This window comes from Ochotona princeps, chromosome 2 (assembly GCF_030435755.1).
Source record: "Ochotona princeps isolate mOchPri1 chromosome 2, mOchPri1.hap1, whole genome shotgun sequence".
NCBI lineage: Eukaryota > Metazoa > Chordata > Mammalia > Lagomorpha > Ochotonidae > Ochotona > Ochotona princeps.
The window spans coordinates 102,948,646-102,961,310 of record NC_080833.1 but is presented as its reverse complement, the minus strand read 5'-3'; the positions used below and the strand labels follow the sequence as shown (position 1 = coordinate 102,961,310).

Genomic DNA, 12,665 nt, shown 5'->3' with positions numbered 1-12,665 from the left:
ACTGTTAAAAATTTTTAACAAACTTCAGTGTAGCCTAAGTGTACAGTGATCAAGAAGTACATAGTGTTCAATGTTCTAGGGCCTAAAACTTTTATTTCGACAGAGGGTCATTTGGACATTTATGTCACCATTCATGGGCCATATAAAATCATCATCTTAAAAATCAGGCTGCTGTAAATGTATTGAATTTCAAGTCCTGCTTGTGGATCCCTTGGCAGTGCCCAGACCACCCACTAGGGCCTTCACAGTCACTCAACACTCAGTCACGAACTCATACAAACCAACTTCCTATCCTACTTCTTATCTTCCATGGCAAGTGCCCTATACAGATGCACTGTATATTTTTTAAGCCTTGTTATGGTATTTTTCTGTGCCTTTTCCATGTTAAGATACACAAATACCATTGTGTTACAGCTGCCTATGATAGACAGGATAGAGACATGCTGACCAGGGTGGCAAGAGCTATATGGCACAGCTATGCAGGCAGCTACACGATGTAGGTTTGTGTAGTTACACTCCATGATGTCTGCGTAACAAGGAAACTGCCTAACAATTCATTTCTCTGAATGCACCCCTATGGTTAGTGACACATGACTGTACTTAGGATGGGGATAAAGAGAGTGTTGCCATTCACTGAAACAACTGGAAAACTGCACCTGACAATATGAGGCACACAACAGGCATTCAATAAACACTCACTCCATCTACGCCTGCCTCTCTCTGTGTCTGCTGTGTTCTCGCTGCAGCATAACAATCCTGCACCCCACTCTCAGGACACCAGAATTCCAAAACGCTTATTAAGTCAGAACCACATCTTTTACTATCAGAGTCCTTTGATTTAAAAAAGAAGAAGAAGAAGAAGAAATAATCCTCTACTTTCTTTTGAGACAAGGGCACTGGGTTATTACTACCTTTGTGCTTGGCAACCACCAAACACTCTATATACAATCTGGACAGGGAGAAAGGTCATTGAAAAATCAGATATTAGGGCCCGGCGGCATGGCCTAGCGTCTAAAGTCCTCGCCTTGAATGCCCCAGGATCCCATGTGGCCACCAGTTCTAATCCCAGATGCTCCACTTCCCATCCAGCTCCCTGCTTGTGGCCTGGGAAAGCAGTCGAGGACGGCGCAAAGACTTGGGACCCTGCAATCGCGTGGGAGACCCGGAGGGAAGAGGTTCCAGGTTCCCGGCTTTGGATCGGTGCGGCACCGCCCGCTCACTTGGAGAGTGAATCATCGGACGGAAGATTTTCCTCTCTGTCTCTCCTCTCTGTATATCTGACTTTGTAATAAAAATAAATAAATTTTTTAAAAAAAGAAAAATCAGATATTAGCACCTGACTCTAACTTTGCGTTAACCATAAGCCTGCAAGAAGTCCAGCTGATTCCCCTTTGGGCAGACAGCCATCCAAGTTCCAACAGGTTTTTGGCTCCACAGCATAAGCTGTCACAACACATTTCACAAGGAAGTTCCCAGGCATCTGCATCACAGGAGTGGCCCAGACTGAACCCCTGAGGTCCCTCTGCTGGGGGGACCCATCCATCGATAGCACTCTCTCTGCTAACACCAGAAAGTGTGGTGGGCTTTCCAAAGATCTGTCATTCACATCCCCCTTAGCATAGCCAGAGGTGAACTCATCTCTCTCCAGGTTCTTTGAACTATGTTTAAAGTCTCCACGGTGTACCATCTCTCATGGTTTCCTCTAACATCTGTAACTGCTTCTTAGGTAGTGTGGAATCAAATTACGCAGAGGCAATTACACATAGGACGTCAACAAAAGGAAAAAGTCGGCATCACAGTCAGCAACAAAAGGAAAAAGAAGAAAGAATACATTTTACTTCCCAAATAAAACCCAAAGTCACTCTAGATGAAGTCCCCAAAGAAACCAAACTTGGAGCCTTTCCTGTAAGTTACTGACTTCCTAACAGGAATGGCACAGTCCAGATATGAGCTGGTCTTTGTGGATGTAACTACAGGGGGAAAAAAAACAGTTCAGACTAACTGAAAACCTTGTAGTATTGTGTGATTTGATTTCCTTATTTGCCCACTGTATTTTTGATAAGTCTTTTTAAGGTTTGATTTCTCCTGCACACTTCTACAAAAAAATTTTTTTTCTTTGTCCTGAAGTCTTCCTTAGTTTAAAAACAGTTTATGTTTATATTGTATTTTGACTTCAAACTCTGTCCATCTTCATACTATGCCCATCTTCGTGAAATGCTGCTCAACTTTCTAGCTTCCTAATTCCTATTTGCCCCCTAATCCAGGTTTAAGACCTTACACTATGTTCTAATTTCTCATCTCCCTGGCTGTCCGCTTGTGAGCAGTAGCCAACTCCTGTCATTTCTGCTGTGGTGATGCTTCTTACACTGTACCTTTCCACTGCTGCTGCCAGGTCAGACACTGATACTACTTCACCCCTCTAGCACCTGCAGGTTAGCCTTTCCCCATCCAAACCTCATCCTTGCAGCCAAGACAAGGACCTGGGGCACACTGTAACATAACTCCAGGCAGCTATGGAATTACTCTGCACCTTTGTCTGAAACACAACTCCAAGAGCTTCCAAGTCAGCGGTTGACACCCATCCAAAATCCTCCTCCTCAAGCCAGTTAGGTCCAGCACTTTCATCCATTTTTCCTGTGACATAATTTCAAATTCCTGATCTTCTTCAGCTTCCTCTGAGTATGAAGGTAGTAATATGAGTTACCAAAGGGTCTGAGATTGAGATGAAGGTATGGAATTAATCACTGTTGATTAATTCTGGTTTTCTTAAACTAACTTTTAACAGTCCATTGGGGTAACCAGAGGTATTCCTCATTTTTGGAAAAGTAAAAACAGAGTAGACCAGTGGTTAAGACATATGCTTACAACCACATAGCTAATCAATGAGGCAGCCCGTTCTTTTTAATCTTATATAGTCCATTGCCTTTGTGTATCACATGCATTCTTAGCTCCAACAGGATCCTCCAGCCATTGAAAGCACGTCAGATCAGAGTTAGGCCAGCTAGGATGAGTGATCACTGCTGGTTCTTTTTAGATGCAGCCCCATCCACGTAGAGTACCAAGCACAGAGTGTGGCCGAGTCTAAAATGAGGGGGCGGTCCTCTACCTGAAGGTCACCCTCTGTGGAAGGTTTCTGGGCTCCCAGTGTGAGATGACCTCCTTCTATGATCATGTTGGTGAGCTGCAGTTTGGAGGCCGCCTTCCTGTAGACTATCTCTTCCACGGTGTCTCGACCAATCAGCCGAATCACTTTGACAGACCTGTGAGACGACAGCAGCGTGCTGTGAGTCCACACAACTGGGCAAAAAAGCATCTAAAGCAAAAATGCCTAGAATAAAGCAATCAAATACCACAATCACCGGACAACTAAAAGAAGATCATTTCATTTGGAACTAAGTGTTTCTTAGACGAATGGCCTCAAATTCCCATGAACTGTTTCAGAAGAGTCAGAAGAAGGGCAATGAAGTGGCCATACTGAGGTTCTTAGGCCAACAAAAACTCGGATACAAATTCTCCTTGGGGGCACAGCATAGTGGCCTAGTGGCTGGAGCCCTCACCTTGCACGTGCAGGGATCCCATGTGGGCGCCAGTTCATGTTCCAGATGTTCTACTTCCCATCCAGCTCCCTCCCTGTGGCCTGGGAGGCAATAGAGGATGGCCCAAAGCCTTGGGACCCCGCACCTGCATGGCAGACCCGGAGGATGCTCCTGGCTTCGGATTGGCTTAGCTCCAGCCATTGTAGCCACCTGGGGAGTTAACCAGTGGATGAAAGATCTTTCTCTCTGTCTCTCCTTCTCTCTGCAAATCTGCCTTCCAATAAAAATAAATAAATCTTAAAAATCACCTCGAGTCAAAGAGTTACACCTGTCTTTTAACTGTTGCTCCATAACCCTACACTCCCATTTTTTTGAGTTAGACCCTAAAACAAGAAGGGTGTTAAAAAATTTCTAAAGGTTCCTTCAAATCCTTTCATAAGACAAATCTGCCTTTTATAAAAATTTATTTACTTAGAGAGGCAGAGAGAGAGAAAGCAAGCACACACTCCATATACTGGTTCATTCCCCAAATCCCTGTAATAGCTGGGGTTTGACCAGGATGAAACTCGGGCTGTGACTCAACCCAGGTCCTTCCTCGTCGAACCATCATGGTTGCTCCAAAGGTGTGCAGGACTTGAACCTAGGCACTCCAATATGAGCTGCAGGCAACCCAACCATAATCATAGTCCAGTCGTAATTACTACATTAAAATGCCTTGCCCTGGTGTTCCCCTTTTAAATAAAGTAAATCTGGACTAATCTTGTGATCCACCCGCTCTAGAAGTTAGCAGCAGTGCTGGACCTGGTGGTCTCTAACTTGCAGTCTAAGGCTGTCACCAGAGCTGGGCTCTTTCCTCTTTTGGCCTAGAACTTCAATCAGGCAAGCCAGAGAGATGGGAACTGTTGAGACGCTCAAACCACTCACTTGCTCTGCCCAATGCGGTGTGCTCTGGCAGCTGCCTGCAGATCATTCTGAGGATTAAAATCGCTGTCCACAAAAATAACGGTATCTGCTGCTGTTAAGTTCATGCCAACTCCACCTGAAAGCAACGACCAAAGAAAACATGATGAGGGACAAAGACAGGGAGCTAGAAAGACAACGATGCGGGCTGGAGTGGCTCGGGCTAACTGAAGTTGGTCAAAACAACTAGCTTCCTCTTTCAAAGACACCTCCACCCCCAACCACAGAGCAACCTGAACTCCTGACTGCTTGGCAAAGTTTTAACTCTAGCTAATAACAGAGTGAGGGGTACCAGGGTGGGCAATGAAAGAGTATATGTCAGGTGGTGCTGTGGAATCTTGTTAAGTCTTGGGTTTAGACACCTGGACTAAAGAGACAAAGAGACTATGTCTCTTAGCACATCTGTGGAGGAGGACCTGTATTTGCTGAGCAATAGGGAGGATCCAGTCACGTGAAGGAGCGGTGGGGATGACACTCGGCCTCAGAGCAGGAGGTCCCCCCCACCTCCAACAAAGAGAAAAGTATAACCTTTCCTCCACTGGCTGCCACATTCATCGGTCACAGTCTGACACAACCAACAGTGAGACAAGAACCTTCCAAAGAATAATTTTCTAGTTTTTTCTTCAGCACTCTAGGAAAAGAGCTGAGGAGGTACCTCAGCTTGCAGGAATAATTAAGAGAACTTGGAAACTAAATTGCAGGTTTCTCTTTGATAAATGTGAAAACAAGTAGGAGACGGATTCCTTCTCCCCAAGGTCCTCAAAGATTGTTGCTATATGCAAGCCAGCCGGAAAAGGTGTGCTCCAGGAAGCCTGAGTGAGACACTGCCTGGAGAAGGACTACTAACTACAGGAGGGATCTCAGGACAAATGAGGCAGAGACACTCTGACCGAACCACAGAAGTAAAGGTACTACAGAGATAATGATGACAGATTACAGAGAGATGCTAAATGCTACCTCGTAACTGTGGAAGCCACATTTTCCTGCTGGGGTTATCACACTGGCTGTGATAAGGACACATATATTCCTACCTGCCTAGACAGCTCTACTATTATCATCACTATCATTCCCTTTTTACAGACGTTGAAGTAAAAACAGAGAGGCTACAGAGCCAGAAGTTGAAACGGCCAGAATTCAGTCCTTCCTACTCCAGCTCCTGACCATGTGTCTTTATCCACTACATTGTACATCTTCCAGGCACTTACTTCATTTAGAAACGTGCTCTATGAATCGTATGCTTTTCTTGGGTCAGTAAACAGACTTGGTATTAGTTTGGGACAGAAGCACATTCTTGAGTTATCACTGCCACCTGGTGGTGATGATGCACACACAGGAACAGTTGAAATTATAGGGTAAGGGTGGAGGGGGAAGGAAGCCCTATGCCTGCAAAATTGTAAGACAGAAAACAAGAACCGAAAAAAAAAAAAAAAAGAAAGAAAGAAAAGAAAAGGAAAGAAAATTGTAGGGCAACCAGTTCAATAAATGAAAATGCCGCAGAACTACATTAAAAACACGGGATGAGCAGGATAAGCTACCAGCTGCCATGTCATCCTCCTAAATCGGCGACAGTTTGAGTAGTGACTGCGTCACTTCCAATCCAGCTCCTCGGTGCCAAAGGTGCTCAGTGCTTGAGCCCCTGCCACCATGTGGAGATGCAGAGGAGTTCCAGACTCCGGCCTTTGGCCTGGCCCCAGCCCCGGCCACTGCACACAGCTGGAGATGCAGAGGAGTTCCAGAGCCCGGCCTTTGGCCTGGCCCCAGCCCCGGCCACTGCACACAGCTGGAGAGTGAACCTACAGATAGAAGGCCTGTCTTTTTCTATCTCGTAACTTTAGTCTTTCAAATAAATTAAATCTTTTTTTTTTTTTAAAGAAACCAGATCTTCAGCAAAAATACAATCACAAATATCACAGTATTTAGAAAAGGCCAACGTCCAGGGCTGATGCAACTCCTACAGGATCTATTCCCAAGTTCTCCAGGAGATGAACAAAGCTTCTCTTCTTAATTTTAAACACTGCAAACCAACACTGTTCTCCGGGTAGGAAGATAATGCGATCATCAGGCAGAAACAGAGTGTCTTTCCCAACCCTGATGATATGTCTGTCCTGTTCCTGCTACTTTTCAGATCACCCTGTGACACATATGTGATCACATTAAGGAGTGGCTGACATGCAGGAGTGTGTTAAAAGAGTTAATTTTACAAGGAGAATGAGATACAAGCAGGTGAAATAATCTCCTACAATCAAGGATTAAATCTAACACCTCTTTTTTATTTTAAGAATTCTTCTTCCATATACGCTTAGTAGGTACTTCATAAATGCTTTCTAAACAAGATTGAACTTTTTATGAAGAAATTAGCCTCTCTTTAATCCTGCATCTATATCATCAGTGTTTAGCTCTATGAAACTAAATTCTGAATTCAAAATTAAGGTCTACTTGCTCCAGGATATAAGGATAATTCCATCCCTAAGAATTGATGGCCAATTACTCTGTCATGTATTTAGACAACTACTCTGTCATATATTTAGACAATGTCATACATAATTCTAAATAGCAGGCAGTTTCACAATTTTATTTCTAAGCAGCTAGATTTTTAAAAAAGATTTATTGATTTGAAAGGTAAAGTTATAGAGAGGGACAGACAGATCTTCCAACTTCTGGTTCACTGCCCAAATGGCCCCAAAGGCCAGGGATGGACCAGGTTGAAGTCAGGAGCCAGGAGCTTCCTCCAGGCCTGTCACATGTGACCAGGGGCTCAAGGACCCAGGTCAACCTCTGCCGCTGTCCCAGGGAGCCAGACTGAAGTCAGTGCTGACTTAGGATGCTGTGCCCTGCAGGCAGCAGCTGAACCTGTTACTCTACCATGAGAACACTAAGCAGCTGGCTTTGGTTTTTTAGCTTTTACAGTTCCTCAGGAGGAAGGGAGCAGAGGGGCCATCACCTTACTCTTCTAACGCATGATGAGGCAGGAAAACTGCCTTCCTAATCTCAGGACACTGCCAGGTGCATTGTCAAACAGATTGGAATTACTATGCAATAACTGCCAGTTTTAGCTTTGCTTCTCTGAGATGTCGGCTTGGAGAGGCTGGACGAACACCATCGTCTGGATAAACTGCAATCCCTACCTTGGTAAATAACCTGATCGTTCAGAGCATTGTAGAAAAACCTGCTGATAATTGGGCTGTAAAGATGCTGTCTCACTCTGTACTGGTCTATTTTCCTCGAAGCCTGTGGGGCCTACCTGCTCGGGTGCTCAGGAGGAAGGTAAAAACGGGCTGCCGTCCAAAGTTCTTGATGGCCAGGTATCTCTCCTCTCCTCGCACAGAGCCATCCACACGCTCATAGCTGTAGCCTGCAGACAAGGTGTGGGAGGGAACAGAGAAAAGTTCAGGGACTAAAAATTAAGTCAAACCCAAACCAATTCTTTTCTAATCAGGGGGAAAATTCCACATTTAGGGGGGACCATTTATCATTTTATGAAAGAACTCATCATAACATACTACTTTGGGATTTAAAAATACAGGCAACATCTTATGCATTTATGGAGTTAGCACTCAGCGTTAACTATCCTGGGAGAGCCCGAAGGTTCATGTGGTGCAGAGACCAACTTCTGACTCATGCATCAGTAGAACAAGACCTTGGGAGCAGGTGAGTAAACCCACCTTACTGCCCAGCATCTGCTTCTGAGAGAACCTTTAAGGTTTTCCACCTGTCACCACACACCCAGGTCAAGAAGGGGAGTTATGTATTTAGGTCATGTTTATGCATCTGGGGGTTCTTCAGTGTGCCACTAGCATTTCTGCAAGTATTCAGTGGATTAGATATACTGCAGTTCTTAGGGAGTATCAACCTAGTCTAAGGGATTCACTATGAGCTTTTTACACATTACACTTTCTGGAGGTGAGACTTCCTTCACCACTGGGCTCATGATCAACCAATGGGAGCTGGCATTATGGCTAAACCGCCACTTGTGACACTAAGCATTCTATATCAATATGAGCACCAGTTGGAATCCCACTAGTTCCACTTATAACTCAGCTGCCTGTCTATGTGCCTGGGAAGCCACTGGAAGATGGTTCAGGTGCCTGGACCCCAGCCACCTATCTGGGAGTTTGATGGAGTTCCTGGATCCTTGCTTCAGCCTGGCCCAGCCTTGACCATCACAGTCATGTAGGATATGGATCCATGGCAAGAAGATATCTCTCCCCCTCTTTCTGTCTCTCCCTTTCAAATACATAAAATAAATCTTTTTTGAAGAAGAAAAAATAGTCAGCCAATATTATGGCTTTTCCCCATCACTCCACATAAATGTAATTACATGTTAAACAACATTCCTAGGTAATAACCTTCATCTCCTATTGTATATATAGAATTAACTGACCATACCTCTACCCTGGGTTGACCCGCAGGATCTTTCTTACTGATGCTGAGTAGGCAGTCAACTATTATGATGAACATTATAGAACACTGAATGTTCTAGTTGTTGGCTATATATTTGCAAAAATACTCAACATTTCTGCAGCATCTGCTCCACTGCCCAGGATTATAAATCACAGAAGCGGTGGGAACGCGCATGTCCATTTCTGCCTAGTTACTTCTACTGTGCCATTAATCCTGATGTTCATGCAACTCTCCTTACTTCATCTTCTTTGGGTACTGAGTTGTGCCCTTGCATAGCTTTTCTTTTTAACATCCTCACAACCCCCATTACTCTTCATGGATCTATCTGAGCACTAAATCTTAAAAAAAAAAAAAAAATACTTAGGTGATGCAGTGGCCAAGGGGTGTGTCACCTCTGTAGTCCAGATAGTCTTGGAGAATATCCAACATCTGGGTCATCTGGGAGAAAAGTAAAACCCGATGGCCCCTGGCAACAGAAACAAAAGGAGAAAACTACCAGCTCTAGTTTTATTTAAGGTGAGTTCCCTTCAGGCAAAACTTAGCAAAGAACACAAGCTTATAAATAAATGAAATGCAAGCACTGAAGTAGAAATACAGCTGTCGTGTATTTTCTCAGAAACTCTAAATGCTTGATGTTAAGGCTACACCTCCAAGCACAGGTGTACCCTCAAAACAGTTTTCAAACTAGGCTGCAAACATCCCCAGAGGCACATGCCAGGGGGTCTAAAAAGTGTTGACATAACCAAGAGGTCTTTTCCTAGGAAGTCAATTTACATAATAGGAAAGAATTAAGCTTTCATTTCAGCAGCAAAGTAAGAGTACAATGCAAATTCAGATGCACACACATGCAGAGGCACAACCCAGGTCCAAGAAGAGCCTCTACAGTTGATCTCTACTTGGGGGTGTAAAATCACTCCGCTCTCACCTAGAGCTGCAATGGCTGAAAGTCAGTAAGGCATTACTTAAGAGAATCAAAGGGGCAGCTAACAACTCAGCTCATGGGAAAAAAGAGAAAACATGAATTCAGCCAAGGATGAACTAAAGCCTGGAGTTCTTTGTTAACCAGCAAATATTTTAAATTCATACAAAGAAGAGGCTGTCAAAGCACCGCCTTCATGACAAAAATCAACATAACCTGAGCTGGCCACAACAGTACAATGAACAGCTAAGTAGAACTCCTTCAAGGATCCAACACCAACTGAAGAAAAAGAGCTATGTCCTTGAAGTTGTGGGTCTTAGTTCTAACTGCATCTCTGCCATGTGCTGACTGTGTGACCTTGGAAAAGTCACAAACCTTTGGGGGTCTATGAAATGAGTTACTCAAGGTCCCTCTGAGTTCCAATCACACGCACAAGCCAAGAAAAATAAACAAGCTTTTGCTGTGTGCCAGTGTAAGGCATGGCACTAACAGGTAATCATAAAAGAAACTTTTCAGGCCCGGCAGCGTGGCCTAGCGGCTAAAGTCCTCGCCTTGAACTCCCCGAGATCCAATATGGGCGCCGGTTCTAATCCCGGCAGCTCCACTTCCCATCCAGCTCCCTGCTTGTGGCCTGGGAAAGCAGTCGAGGATGGCCCAATGCATTGGGACACTGCACCCACGTGGGAGAACTGGAGGAAGTTCCTGGCTCCTGGCTTCAGATCAGCGCAGCACTGGCTGTAGTGGTCACTTGGGGAGTGAATCATTGGACGGAAGATCTTCCTCTCTGTCTCTCCTCCTCTCTGTATATCTGACTTTGTAATAAAATAAATAAATCTTTAAAAAAAAATTTTTTTCTTGGTGTCTCTCTCCTTAAGGGACCAAACAACGCAGCTGGAATGGTCTAATTCACATGCACCAGGTATCCAGAAGGCAGATTTGGACAGCCCAAAGCCTTGGGGCCCTGCTCCTGTGTGCAAGACCCGGAAGAGGCTCCTGGCTCCTGATCAGCTCAGCTCCGACCATTGTGGGCACTTGTGGAGTGAATCAGCTGACAGAAGATCTTCCTCTCTGTCTCTCCTCCTCTCTGTATATCTTCCTTTCCAATAAAAAATAAGTAAATAGATCTTAAAAAAAAAAGAAAAAACTCATCAAGTTCCTCACTCTCAAGTCCTCATTGTTCAGGTCTCCAAGTCACTAGTTTGGAGCAGAAAATGTGAACCCATCACCTACCTGGAGTATAGGAAGGCCAGCAGCTTATCCAGCAGGTGAAGTTTCCCACTAGCCTCAATCAGGTGGTCCCCAACTTCAAAAGGCTCTGGTTCCACTCCTGGAAATGAAAGCACCCATTCCCAGTAAGGGGCCCCGGTCAAGGCAGAGTCCTTGAGTAGAGAAGTCAAAGCTAGCTATCCTACACGGAGAGGCCAAGCGCCTCCTAACAGATGACAGACCTATAGCTCATCTCTCTGAGACATTCTGTAAGCATCTGTATGGCGACCTCACTGCTGCTTAACACAAATCAGAGCTTGGAACACCCAACAAACCTAGGACGCCACTGCAGATCAAGGAGGTCTGTCGCTGTCCCGCAGCGATGGACTTGGTGCACGGAGCCAATAATAACACGCGTGGACCCTGACTGATGGTCAAAAGCCGAGGTTTATTAGTAGCATCAGACTTTATACTCTGAGGGTCATATAGGATAAGGGAGGAAGTGCTGAGCTTATCAACAAAACCATTAATGCTTGTTTGGAACTCCTTTGTCTTGTATATTCCACCAGGTGATCTCATATACATACTGTCCACTCAACTGTTCTTATGCAAATGATATCCAATAAGGTCCAACCAACTGTAATCCTGTGCTCACTGAGCTTCTACGGTCACAATGTCCTCCTACAGAGGTCCATATTTAAAATCCTGATTCTTGGGCCCGGCGGCGTGGCCTAGCGGCTAAAGTCCTCACCTTGAAAGCCCCGGGATCCCATATGGGCGCCGGTTCTAATCCCAGCAGCTCCACTTCCCATCCAGCTCCCTGCTTGTGGCCTGGGAAAGCAGTTGAGGACAGCCCAATGCATTGGGACCCTGCACCCGCGTGGGAGACCTGGAAGAGGTTCCTGGTTCCCGGCTTCGGATCGGCGCGCACTGGCCCGTTGTGGCTCACGTGGGGAGTGAATCATCGGATGGAAGATCTTCCTCTCTGTCTCTCCTCCTCTGTGTATATCTAGCAGGGTGGCACAGTGGGTCAAGTCAGTGCCTGTAATACTAGCATCCCATAAGAGCACTGGATCAAGTGCCAGTTGCTCCGCTTCCAATCCAGTTCCATGCTAATGTACTTGTTAAGGCAATGAAAGATGGCAGATGTTCGTGGGTCCCTGTCACTCACATGGGCGACCACATGCAGCTCCTGGCTCTTACACCATTAGGGGACTTGGGGAGTGAATCAAAGGATAGCCATCGTCTCTAACTCTGTCTTTCAAATAAGGAAAAAAATGGCTTAGATGGATAAAGTAGTGATTCTCAAAGGTATTAGAGGGCAGACAATTATCCTGGAGTTTTTTGAAAAATAACATCTTCCTATTGCTCCCTTTCCCATTAAAAAACATAAAATTCTGGGTAGTTTTTTTTAATTACTTATTTATTTGAAATCACAGCCAGAGAGAACAGAGATGGAGAGACAAGATGATCTTCCAATCCCCACGTGGCTACAACAGTCAGGGCTGGGTCAGCAACAAAGCCAGGAGCCACCCAGGTCTCCCACATGGATAGCAGGGGCCCACATACATAGGCCATGTTCTGCAGCTTTCCCAGGTGCATTATCAAGGAGCAAGATTAGAAGTGGTGCAGCTGGGACTCAA

General features: G+C 45.1%; 1 protein-coding gene across 1 annotated transcript in view; it reads right to left on the bottom strand.

The window, feature by feature from the left end:
- The window catches only part of CHD1L (chromodomain helicase DNA binding protein 1 like), a 52,385-nt gene that overhangs the window by 16,262 nt on the left and 23,458 nt on the right, over positions 1-12,665 (bottom strand). The window contains exons 10-14 of the mRNA XM_058655477.1: positions 11,047-11,143; positions 9,290-9,363; positions 7,738-7,848; positions 4,461-4,575; positions 3,107-3,260 (exon numbers count right to left, since the gene is read on the bottom strand). Coding sequence (XP_058511460.1) covers positions 3,107-3,260; positions 4,461-4,575; positions 7,738-7,848; positions 9,290-9,363; positions 11,047-11,143 — 551 coding nt within the window. The remainder of the gene's footprint in view (positions 1-3,106; positions 3,261-4,460; positions 4,576-7,737; positions 7,849-9,289; positions 9,364-11,046; positions 11,144-12,665) is intronic.